This window comes from Atta cephalotes, assembly GCF_000143395.1.
Source record: "Atta cephalotes unplaced genomic scaffold scaffold00026, whole genome shotgun sequence".
Taxonomy (NCBI): domain Eukaryota; kingdom Metazoa; phylum Arthropoda; class Insecta; order Hymenoptera; family Formicidae; genus Atta; species Atta cephalotes.
The window spans coordinates 402255-414835 of NW_012130090.1; the positions used below are offsets into that span (position 1 = coordinate 402255).

The 12581-nt window shown below is 33.0% G+C and overlaps 1 protein-coding gene across 1 annotated transcript in view; it reads left to right on the forward strand.

Moving 5' to 3' along the window:
• The window catches only part of LOC105620431 (calcium/calmodulin-dependent 3',5'-cyclic nucleotide phosphodiesterase 1A-like), a 223536-nt gene that overhangs the window by 178433 nt on the left and 32522 nt on the right, over positions 1 to 12581 (forward strand). Inside the window, exons 5-7 of the mRNA XM_012201924.1 lie at positions 896 to 1009; positions 8765 to 8917; positions 11954 to 12007. Of these exons, the coding sequence (XP_012057314.1) occupies positions 896 to 1009; positions 8765 to 8917; positions 11954 to 12007 (321 nt within the window). The remainder of the gene's footprint in view (positions 1 to 895; positions 1010 to 8764; positions 8918 to 11953; positions 12008 to 12581) is intronic.

Consider the following 12581-nt stretch of genomic DNA (forward strand, 5'->3'; position numbering starts at 1 on the left):
GTCTTGACCACTTTCGTAACATAGGGTCGAGCATTGTCATGCTGCAAAATCACTTTATCATGTCTCTCATTGTATTGCGGCCGTTTGTCTTTCAATGCTCGGCTCAAACGCATCAATTGCATTCGATATCGATCGCCTATGATTGTTTCAGTCGGTTTTAACAGTTCATAATACACACCGAGCTGGTCCTACCAAATATAGAGCATGACCTTGATGTGTCAAAATCACCATTCTTGAAGCGTTGAAACCACTCACGACACGTTCTTTCACTAGCGGCCTCACCAGTATTTGAGAGCATTCGATGAGCCTCAGCCGCAGATTTCTTCATATTAAAGCAAAAAATTAAAACCTCTCGCAAATGACGAGAATTTGGCTCGTAAACTGATATTTTCAATCGAGAATAACTTTATGCAGACACAAATCGACTAATGTTTCTATGGAGTTTTGTTGACAGATGTCCAAGTTTATTGTATTGTATGACGTCTATGATCTATTTATTTCGACCACCACTTACCGCTAAAGCCAACTAGGAAAACGGCGGAAGCAAAGTTGTACACTTAATATTATAATATAAATAATATGATAACTATTTATCAGCTTGTTAAATTTAGCAATCATGTATAATTTTAATTATCAATTGTATGTTAATTATGATTTATTTGTAAGATATTTGTAACTATCGCACGCTAAATATTTTGTATTTAATGTAAGATTAGAATCGCACATCAAAGAAAATATTCTTTTGATTCCTTCTCCAAGGACTAAATAGATTTTTGTGAATTGCATTCACAATCCCGATTTGTCGTGTAATTATTGGAAAGCTATTGAAAATAAACATTTAGTTAAAAGACACGCTATTGACAGAAAACGACTCCGTGATATCTCTCTTTTGCAGATTGAGGTGTTTATTGAGACAATTACAACATGGAGAAATATCCGCCGAATTACTTCAACGAAATTTGCATTACGCAGCTCGCGTACTCGAAGCTGTTTTTATCGATGAGACCAAGTAAGTTTCTTTTCGAGTGATAATTTCAAACCTCTCATATACGCGAATGGAAAGCAATAGTCTCTGAACTAATCATAATTTGTAACTATTTTAAGTATTCCTGTTTTTTTTGTCAAAATTTGCAGGTACTGACAGCATTCTATATAATGATCTCACTATACTAAATCTTGCGGTTAATAATAAATTTCTTTTGTAGACATTGTCTATATCATAGTTATCGAATATCTGACAAAAATAAGATTAATAGTATAATATATTGCTATATCAAATAATATAATTTATTAATGCGATAGTATTTGGATGTCGATCATACATGAACGCATATGTATAGTTGTCAATTGTTTTCACATTTTACATGATTAATAATTGTTGATTGATTCGGTTGTTTCACGAAACACGATGTTTGCAGTTGACTATATTAATTATTGGCAAATTTGACAATATTAACTATCTATTTTGTTACTTATTATGAAATCATGACTTTCAATACGATACTATTCCTTCCCATTTGCTAAGTACAACTGAAATTCAATGTTTCATATCAATTTCGAAATGAGAACATTGAAAACTTTTCGTTTCCGCGATGCGTCGTGTCGGATGAAACTCATAACCCCTGTTCAATTATTGAACGATCAAAGATTTAGCTAACCATGAAGGACAAAGGCTATTTCCTTATAAGGGATCAATTCTATAAGGCGTATAAGCGATAAATCTTCGAATGCGACATTAGAGAATCGATGTGTTTTCTAGCTTCGACAAATCGCACGTAACATTATCTACAACGATTCATCAGGATTTTTCTTGGGATCCCTGCAGGATCCTTCCTGTGGATTTGTCTGAGAGAAATTGACATCGACGTCTCTTTAGTTTATGGTGATCACTGATCTCGTAAATCAGGGGTTGTAAGTTCACTCTTCACAAATGAATTTTGGCTTCTAGTACAGTTTTACGTGTTATTACAGTTCGTTTTATGCATTTCATAGAGTTTGAATTAAGCGCACTGTATCCACTACTTCTGATTATTTATTATTTCGACCTCTTACGTTATTTATAACTGAATCGTATGATTTTAAAATTTCTACAAATTTCTATGCCTAATAATTTCAATTAAAACATGCGTTTTTATGCTTAAAATTATATTTTATTTGTTAAATGAACACAAAGTTTTTATTTCATTTTTTTAACATTACTTGAAAAATTTCTATCTATGATATGTCATTTGTTTTAAGCGCACTGTAGATCATTAATGCCTTCCGGCTTGAAATTTATAGTTTTCTCCGATCGTACACATCATATCTATACGCTATTAAAAAAAAAGAAATTTGCTTTCATTCAGGCACGGATGGGACGGTCGGGAAGTTGGGAAAAATCCCGAAGGGCCGGTCAGATTCGGGCCGATCCAGACCAGCCCGAGAGAATTGCGCGAAACGTGAATGCCAAAATCGTCGTAGCCCCGAACCCAAGGTTACTGTCCGCACACCGGCACACTCCACGACCCCACTGTCCCCATGGATTATGATTTATTTTTAATAAACACATTAATAATATAAATAAATTTAGTTTATTATAATTTTCGCGTTGCGTTCTTTTTCGAGAGCGCATACTTATGAAAATTAGAGAATTAGCCTATAATAAGAGAGTCGCCAATTATGTGATCTGAATCGTGCTCTGATTGGCTCGCGGCGCATGAGCTCGAAAAAGTTAGAACGGCAATAACAAGAAGATAAAAACCGCAACTTGTGTCACTGTCATTCTAATCTTTTCTAAGCGCCATTCGTCACTTGAATAGTCACTTGAACAGTTTGGCATCACATATTGCAATCGCTCAACCTCGATCTCCTTGCCAGTCGACACACTCGACACTCTCTCGCTCTCTATTTTATCGACCTTTATTAACACGTGTTAAACTGTTTCAATAGTAATAGTGGACAAAAATAAAGGAAGCTCTAAAACTAAAGCCAAAGGTGCTAAGAAAGAAAGGAAAAGAAAAAAGCGAAGAATGATGGATAAAGCAAAATCATGTATAAACTTTAACAAATATGTTTTCTAAAACCCCAATATCTGAAAATGAGAAAAGCGATTTTTCTTTGATCTGTAATGCCTTAGAATCCTTAGATACTGCTAGAGTTGAAAAAAGCAAAAAAAAAAGCAAAGAAGCTAACGGAAATACGACCTACTGATATTAATGATTCTTTTAAAGAATCTGTGAAAAATAAGTTCTGATAGCGAAAAAGGAAAAGAGATTTCGGAGAAAGTAGAATCATCAGATATCAGGCTGCTCCTTGCCCTGATGAAGTGAACTGCAAGGTTCACAAAACGTTGGCATTCCAAGAATGCATCTGGACACGAAAAAAACCCGCGAAACGAGTTTATAATCTTTATATAGAAAGGACCTATGGAAATCTCAAGAATATTAGATATTATTATTAATGTCAAATTCATTGGTAAGACAGGCTTTTCTTACAGAGAAAATTTAAATGAGGCTGCATATTCGTTAGAAAATGAAAATATAGACCATGGAAATTTCCTAGAAATTATCTTGTTGTTATTTACAATAAATATGACACGATTTAAAATAAACATCTGGATATAATCATCGGACGCAGCAAAAAAGCACATGAAAAAGGGAATATACAACGAACTGGCAATTTTTTAATTTTTAATTTTTTATTTTCTAATTTTTATCAAAAACAACTTTAAATTCAATAATTTCTATTATAACAGAAATGATAAAAGAAAAAATAATCAGAGGAAATATTAGAAGCCAGAATATTCTCCATTGAAATAGATTCTACGCAAGATATTATATTTCCACAAGAGAGCAATGTTCGATTGTGATAAGGTAATGTGAAATATATTATATATTATTTAAAATGTATTATATATTATTGTAATATTATTGTAATATTCAAATTTCACTTATTTAATTTATTGCAGGTATGTGTATATGGGAAATATTATCGAACAATTATTTTCTGTGGTTCAATGTGTTAATACAATTGAAAAAGATTTTGAAACTACGAGTACATATTAAACGTACTACAAAGCAATGGTTTAAGTCTCCAAAATTGTATTGCAAATTCAATAGACCGTGTGACCAATATGCAAGACGAATACAATGGCTTTTCTACGAAACTGCAAATTCACAACTCAGACTATGTGCATATTTGGTATTATAGCCATATTTTAAATCTAGTGTTTTATGATGTGCTGAAAGCAAACATCAAGACTGCTTCAGTTTATTCATTATTAAAATCGATATCCTCCTTTTTGAAAGAATCAATGCATGAACATTTGGGAATCCATTTCTTATGATCTCAAATAATATAGAAAGTACAGAGTATTAGCGCAACTCGTTGTGGGCCAAGCATTAAAAAAAATGGAGAGCTTAATAAACTCAAAAAAATAGTTTATATATTGATGTCATTGACGCTTTACAAAGAATTGAAAATAACATTAAAATTAATCCTGAAACCAAAACTATAGCTAAAAACTATAGCTAAAAATTATATTCTCGATGATCTACGACCATCGAGAATATAATAATGACGGAAATATTTTAAAAAATTTTTAGTATAACTGGTTCTTATCAAGATATTTGCAGACCAAAGATTTAGACCTACTTAAATCATATGATTAAGACTGCTATTAGATCTATTCAGAGAGTGACTTTATCTCTATCCAAAAGTATTTATAGAATGGGCTAAATCAGAATTCTATTCAAGAAATATAGATGCAGACATTCAAGAACAATTCTTTGAAATGTATCGAAGAAGTGTAAAAAAATTTTTTGACGAAAAAGCATCTGATGAACGACGATAAACTGCAAAAGAAAAATTTAAAATTTACGTTTAATGTATTAATGGATACTGCCGTTGAAGCTATGAGCAAAAGATTTTTGAAAAATATGAATATATAGGGATTTAGCAATTATTATTAGATCTTAATCATTTTGAAGAAATACACAGTAAGAAAAATCTATCAACTGCATGAATTATTTGTCCGCAAAAATAATAAAGTACAATTCTTCTGCAACTTCTTCAAAGAGGAACTTGTAAGTTTTATAATAAACTGGGAAAAATTGAAATTAACTTTGGAAGATATGTATAAAATAAATTATGATCCAGATTTAGATGACACGGATAATATTGATAATTTAGACTATGTTCAGAGGTTCATGATGCTAAAATTTATAGTATGGAAAAAAGAAAAAATACTTGCAAGAGTTGCAAAAATTGTGCAAGATGCTGCAATAATTTTAAAGTACAAAGTTTCAGGGAGCGTATTCTGCACTTGCTATAGCATATCAGTATCTTTTAACAATATTACAAATAGAATATGAGAGATCATTCTCGATTCTTAAGTACATAAAAAATAAATTAAGAAGTAAATTGACCTATAACCGACTGAAATCTTTTATGATTATGAACATAGAAAAATCAATTTTATTGGGAGTACAAATTAGTTCGGTCCATTTCTCTAAAGATAGCTCCAGTGTTGTGAATGGTTCATAGTGACAGCTGATTTTGGCGGTTTCAGAGAGATTAAATAACATCTGCTAATAATATTCAGTTTATCGCTTTGAGTTTCATACAAAAACCTTGATTTTTATTGTGTTTGAAATGTCGAATTTTGTGTTAACCAAGCAGCATTTGCGGGAGATTTTGATTTTCTGCTTTAATTGGAAGAAAAGTGCGGCTGAAGCCCACCGAATGCTTGTCGAAGTTTATGGTGACACACTGCTCCAACTGATAAATCATGTAGGGAATGGTTTCGACGTTTTAAGGATGGAGATTTCAACGTTGAAGACAAGCCTCGCTCTGGACAGCCAAAAAAATTCGAAGACAAAGAATTAGAGGCATTACTCGAAGAAGATCAGAGTCAAACGCAAGAGGAACTTGCAGAATCATTGGAAGTAACTCAACAAGCCGTTTCTGTACGATTGAGAGCCATGGGAATGATTCAAGGAAATTGAGTGCTTTATGCTAAACTGAAACCGAAAGACGTTGAAAGGCGATTTTTCACTTGCGAACAGCTGATTCAAAGACAATAGAGAAAAGGTTTTTTGCATCGGATTGTGACTGGAGAAGTGGATATTCTACGACAACCTCAGAAGAAAACCCAAGAAGAAAAAATATTACACTAAGCCAGTCAATCGTTGCCATTGACCTCAATATCAACACCACGGCCGAACATTTATGTTCGAAGATCATGCTCTGTATCTGGTGGGATCAAAAAGATCTTGTTTACTATGAGCTGTTTATTATGAGCTGCTGAAACCTGGCGATTCCATTACGGGCGATCGGTATCGGCTACAATTGATTCGTTTGAGCCGTGCATTGCGAGAAAAATGGCCGGAATACAAGCAAAGACATGATTATTCTTCTTCATGACAACGCTCGGCCTCATGTCGCTAAAGTCGTAAAAAAATATTTGAAAATAAATATATTTGGAAACACTCAAATGGGATATTTTACCGCATCCGCTGTATTCTCCGGATTGCTCCTTCTGATTACTGTTCCGAAGGATGCAGCAAGTCACTGGTTCACTTCTTTCGCAGAAATTGAAAATTGGTTCCAAAATTTTGGATTGTTTCTAAAGATAAGTTATATTTTCGAGATGGAATTCGAAAATTACCTGAGAGATGGGAAAAAGTAGTAGGCAGCGATGGACAATACTTTAATTGATATGTTCATTCATTTTGTTTTGAATAAATGCATTTTTGAACACAAAAAAACGGATCGAACTAATTTGTACTCCCAATAAATGGAATTGATAATTGATCGTGAAATTATTAAGTCTGACAATGCAAAGTATTTTACTGAAAAAGCTTTAATTTATTAAGTTGTGGCAATACTTTACTTTAATAATACTTTTTGTTCCTTATTATTTATATTATGATTTATTTTAATTTTATACTAAAGAGAAAAGTTTATTTTGTTTATTTATTAAAAGATGTTCCTTTTTAATATATTATGGAATTTTATCCCCCCCCCCCCCTCTTTCTTTACAGGAGATTTTGATCAGGGCCAGCCGAATTTGATAGTTTCCCAGGCCGGAAATTATACTCTATTCGTCCCTGCTTCCATTACATATAACGGAAGTAAAGAATGATGGCAAATTTCGTCTATTTTTTGGACCTCGATTTTCAAACTTTTTTTTTATGGCCAATTAGTACTATTAAATGAAACATTAATCCCAGTAAAATTTAAAGATGAACATAGGCACGATTCCGGAGATACAAGAAGGATGAAAGTGATGATTTCCAGTCAGGGTGTATTGCATAAGGAAGAATGTGTGACTGAAGTTAATAACATGAGGGTATATTTTGTCTAATGGATCATTTTTTGGTGCAGAAGTTCAATCCAAGGCCGAAGCACTCATCAGTCAGCAATTTTGAACTATGGCATCTCTGTTGAAGAAGCTATATTGATTGAGGCGCATATGAAAGCTCGTTACCGTGTCACTACATTTTTATTTTGACAGATAAAGCAAAAACTGAACGGGATTTTATTCGTGAGTACTATTGTATTTGTGAAAGTGGTGCTCGGATTGCGAATTGTTGTAGTCATGTAATGACAATTGTGTGATTCCTTGGATTTGCTCAATACCATGGGATAAAAATATCCAATCCTGAAATATGCAATGTATCTATTCACAAAACAACTCATAGTGAGAGGCAAAGGGACTCACATTAAAAAAGCATCCCGATCTATGAGAGGCAAGGAGACTTACATTAAAAAAGCATCCCAATTTGTAAGAAGCAAGGAGGGTCACATTAAAAAAGCACTCCGATCTGTGAGAGACATCAAATATCACTTTTCAATTCCATCTATCTCGGGGAATTTTCATGCTAGACGAAAACTAAGGTCATATTTAAATCCGGCGCAAAAAAATTCATAAAAAAGTGATATGTTCAAAATATATATTTTATTCCTTGGTATGGACACTTGAAGAGTTTCATATCCTTTCATTTGGTTATGAAAAAGGTTATGAAAAACCATCACTTTCATTCCTTCATGTCTCCGGAACCGTCTATACTCATCTTAAAATTTCTCTAAGATTAATGTTACCATATAGTACCATATAATACCATTTGGCATAAAAAAAGTTTGAAATTTGAGGTCTAAAAAGAACAGGTCTTTTTGCCATCACTCTTTTTTTTTTTAATAATATATATAGATATAATGTGTACGATCGGAGGAAATTATCAATTTCAATGATGCTACTGTACAATGATATGTGCGACATATACATACATCAAATGCGTGATGTACTTACATCTTTATATATATATATATATCTCTCCGTATCATCTTTATATACATCTCCCGAAGATTATGAAAAAAATCGAGTTGAAGATTTCGAAACTGAAGCTAAATGCTTGATCTCTTTTCTAATTTTTTACTCACACAATTGTAATAAATCGTGTACATACAAAGGAAATGTGATTAACTCGCTTATATATCTCGCATTCCTTTATTATCCTTTATTTTCAGCGATACTATGCAGCCATGAAGCACGACGCATCGAGTAATATCTTATTTTATTCTAACTAGCTTTATTGCAACAAATTCCTAGATTTATTGCAACGTGAAAGACAAGAATCGTCGATGAGAACGCAGTGCGATACCATAGCCATAATATTAAAAAAAACACATGAAATAAAAAGAGAAAAAGAAATATAAAAAAATTAAACACTGTAATTTTGTATTTTAATCTTTTTTACACATGAACTAACAAGCACTACCGCAGGGTGAGTTCAGGCGGGAATGAGTGCGCTCGGTCATCACGTAGGGGGGCGGGCCTGACGTCTTCATCCCTAGGGGCCGGCTTGGACCCAGATGGACCACAGGGCCATACGGTGGTAACCCAGAAACGGAAGCTTCGCACCCCCATATGGGCAAGGTTGCGAAACATTCACATTTCCAACCCCTTTTACGATCCATGTTCGATTCCATACAATTCTCTGATTCTTCTTCGTTTTCTATTTGCCCTATTTGTCGATTTTCCCACAGTCCGCACCGTATCCGTGCCGCTCTTTGTCATCCTCTTTTTTGAATAGATTTATGCTCGCATTTGTTGTAAGAAGTTAGATGTTCTCTTTCTCGAGGACAAATGTTGGTAATCTTGGCGGCGAGCGACAATCATGAATCGTCTATGTAACATAGAGATATTTGAGATAATTATCCTATAACATTTAAAATCAATGACATAAGCGCCAAATTTGTAAATACTTTTTATGTTAGGAACATTATTTTTAGTATCTAATGCATGGCTCGGCAAAATTTGCACTTCTCGGCCGAATTTCGAGAGATTCCGCCTCCCGCTACTCTTCTCACCGCTCGCCCCGCGCACAGTCCAAATGCCGCTCCACATTAGCGTCTAACGTTCAAAGATATGAAGTGCACGGGACACTCGCTTTGGACACGCCCTATAAACTTCTATCTTTTTTTCGCTCATTATATAATTAAGGCAGAATGAAGCAATAGATAAGCGCTCAAAACGAATCCAATGAATTTTCAATTGTTTTCCACGTCCCTCTTGAGGTACTATTTTTGATACGTTTTTTTTAAGTGATATTCTTAATAGGCCTAGTCCATTAATAAAAATTACGTAGAAAATTCATTGAATTTATTCATTTTGAACACTTATTCATTACTTCATTCTGTCTTAATTATATAATAAGCGAAAAAAAGATAGAATGAAGTTTACAGCGTGAGCGCCCAAAGCGAATGCCCCGTGCATATCTTTGAACGTGACGCTCCTAAACATCGAGCGATATTTGGACTGCGAACGGTGAGAGGAGTAGCGGGAGACGGAATCTCTCGAAAATCGGCCGAGAAGTGCAAATTTTGCCGACTCCTAATCTAATGGATATTTTTTTCCCTTTAATCATTTAAAGCAGCGATATGAATCATTAGCGATATAAATGATAATTAATTAATACAATTTTTATTACAAGTATAAATAAAATTATATGATTCTGTTTCTATTATTATTACAAGTCATATTTTTAAGTAATTTTAAAATATTTCAGATATCAAAGATTATTTAGTTACACATCAACATGCTGTCAATACTGAATATTGAGAGCGGATAAGAATTGTTAAACTTGAAGAAATGAACAATTATAATTCAGTAATTAAATTTTTTGTTATTATAATCTATAGTTGATAATTGATCATAAAACTTTGAGGATATATCATAGAGAACTGAAGCAAAAACAAGTTCGACACATACATATTTTATTATTCACTGTAATAAAAATCTTTTATACTTGTTATTTCCAATATTTTATTTTACATGACATTTAATATTTTATATAATATTTTATTTGCTCTTTATCGATCGTTCTCAGTATTCAGTTAACTGCTGAATGTCAATCTGCCAATATTCATCATTGACTTGAATTTTGTGCGCGATTGACAACTAATCAGTGTCATGGAGAAGGCGACGATATTTTCAAGATATTATTTTGAGCTATATCTTTCCTTCGAGCTAAATCAAATAAAAAAATGTAATTAAAATTATAATAATTGATAGATTTTGGTATATTAAACAAATTGTTCTAACAAGTTATACAAAAACAATCTTATCTTATGTTGGCATTCCAGGAATGGATCTGGATACAGAGAAAATCCGCGAAATGCATAATCTTTATAATATCTTATCTTCATTTTCTTTTTTACGTCGATATTTTAAGATATTTTTTTGTGAAGAATTCAAGATGTCGCTCTCCTCTGTAAAAATATCGATTATACTAACGAGCACTAAGTGGAACGTGTTAACGTTTCTTGATCTTGGATAGTTCTTTCGAACATTTCTAGATTAGTTGATGTTAGCACAAAAATTGAAATACATAAATTACCCATTCTAGTGGCTTTAATTAGTTCTTTAATAAGCTTCTTTGTAATCCAAAAACTTATTATTATTTTAATTATTTTATATCTGATAGTCTCACAATATAAAATTCGCATGTTTATAAATTGTTATAAGTAGATGATTTTCTTAGACAATATTATTAAAGATTACACAGACATTTGTCAGTTTTTTAGGATTATTGACGTATATTATTACAATGATATATATTGTTAATACTTAATCAAAGAATTTTGCATATGTTACATATGAATAAATACAGAGATAATTATACTTAATTGTTTTGCATTTTTATCACGAAAGTATTTACTAAAAACATTTGTTTCGCAACATGTAATAAATAATTGGATACAACAAGAAACATTAATTCTATAATCATAGTTACCGAATTACGTTTATTAATTTATTTATTTTTATTTCTGCATCTCATACATGATTGTTGAGTCTTGCTAAGAGGCTAAATCGATAATTGATCGATGATTGATCGATTATGAGGATTAAATGATATTTTTTAGCACAGCATGGAAATGTTTTTTTATCTTCTCTCTTTCTCTGTCTCTCTCTCTCTCTCTCTTTCTCTCTCTCTGTTTTTGTTTCTAGTTTACATCTTTTCTAGATTCCTTCTAGGTGTAATTTGCTCAATTTGTCGGATGTGCCTGCCGTGCAACATGCATCGTTCTCACGAAAATCGACCGTTTCCTGGCACTATTCTTGCCCGAGAAAAGTGCATGTATACATATATGTAGGACGTTTATCATCGGGCGATCCTCAAGCATCCTCTATAAATTTATCGCGTCGTGTGGAGTTTGTGTATATATGGATGTGTATAACTGTGCATATAAAAGATTCGAAAAAGCTGCGGGAATGTTTACAAAGATGGCTCGAAATGATTTTCAGCTAGAGAAATGTTACTGAAGGATGAATAAAAAAGAAGGAATATTTTCAAATCATCCTACGCACTGCTAGCATGCAGGGATGTTTGCTTAGATGTAACAAGGCATTTAGATCAATGTGAAACCTTTTAATGTGATACATGTTTTTCCTTCGTATTTCATATTATAGAGATGCCGAGCATATGGAATCAACTGTCACATGTCGTCCAGGTATACACCGTAGGTTCGTTCCTCCTAAAATTTTATTTTCGAGCGCGAGTTCGAGAAAATGTAATGTACGAGGATACATTTTTTGCATTTTGCATTTTGAGCTTGGCGCCATCAAGCTCTTTTTGCATGAAAAATCGCTAGTGCACTCTAACTCTCACTGTACAACGATGCTATCTTTGTATATGTATATATATATGTACTACATAAGTGTTCCAGAAACCTATGATATTCTTTCATATTATGAATATTATTACAGGATAAACTAAGATTATTATTTTGATGATCAATAAGAGAGTATTAAAGTACAGCAGAGTTTTTAACATTGAAATTAAAAAATTCTTATTAAGCATCTCTAAAATTTAATAAATAAGAGAGATATGATATCGCAATATTTTAAGTTTAACGCAGATTTACTTGATTAAATTTAAGATTTGATATATTCAAATATATATTTAAATATATATGCGTGGCGTGCGTGCGTGCGTGCGTGCGTGCGTGCGTGCGTGCGTGCGTGCGTGCGTGCGTGTGTGTGTGTGTGTGTGTGTGTGTGTGTGTGTGTGTGTGTGTGTGTGTGTGTGTGTGTGTGT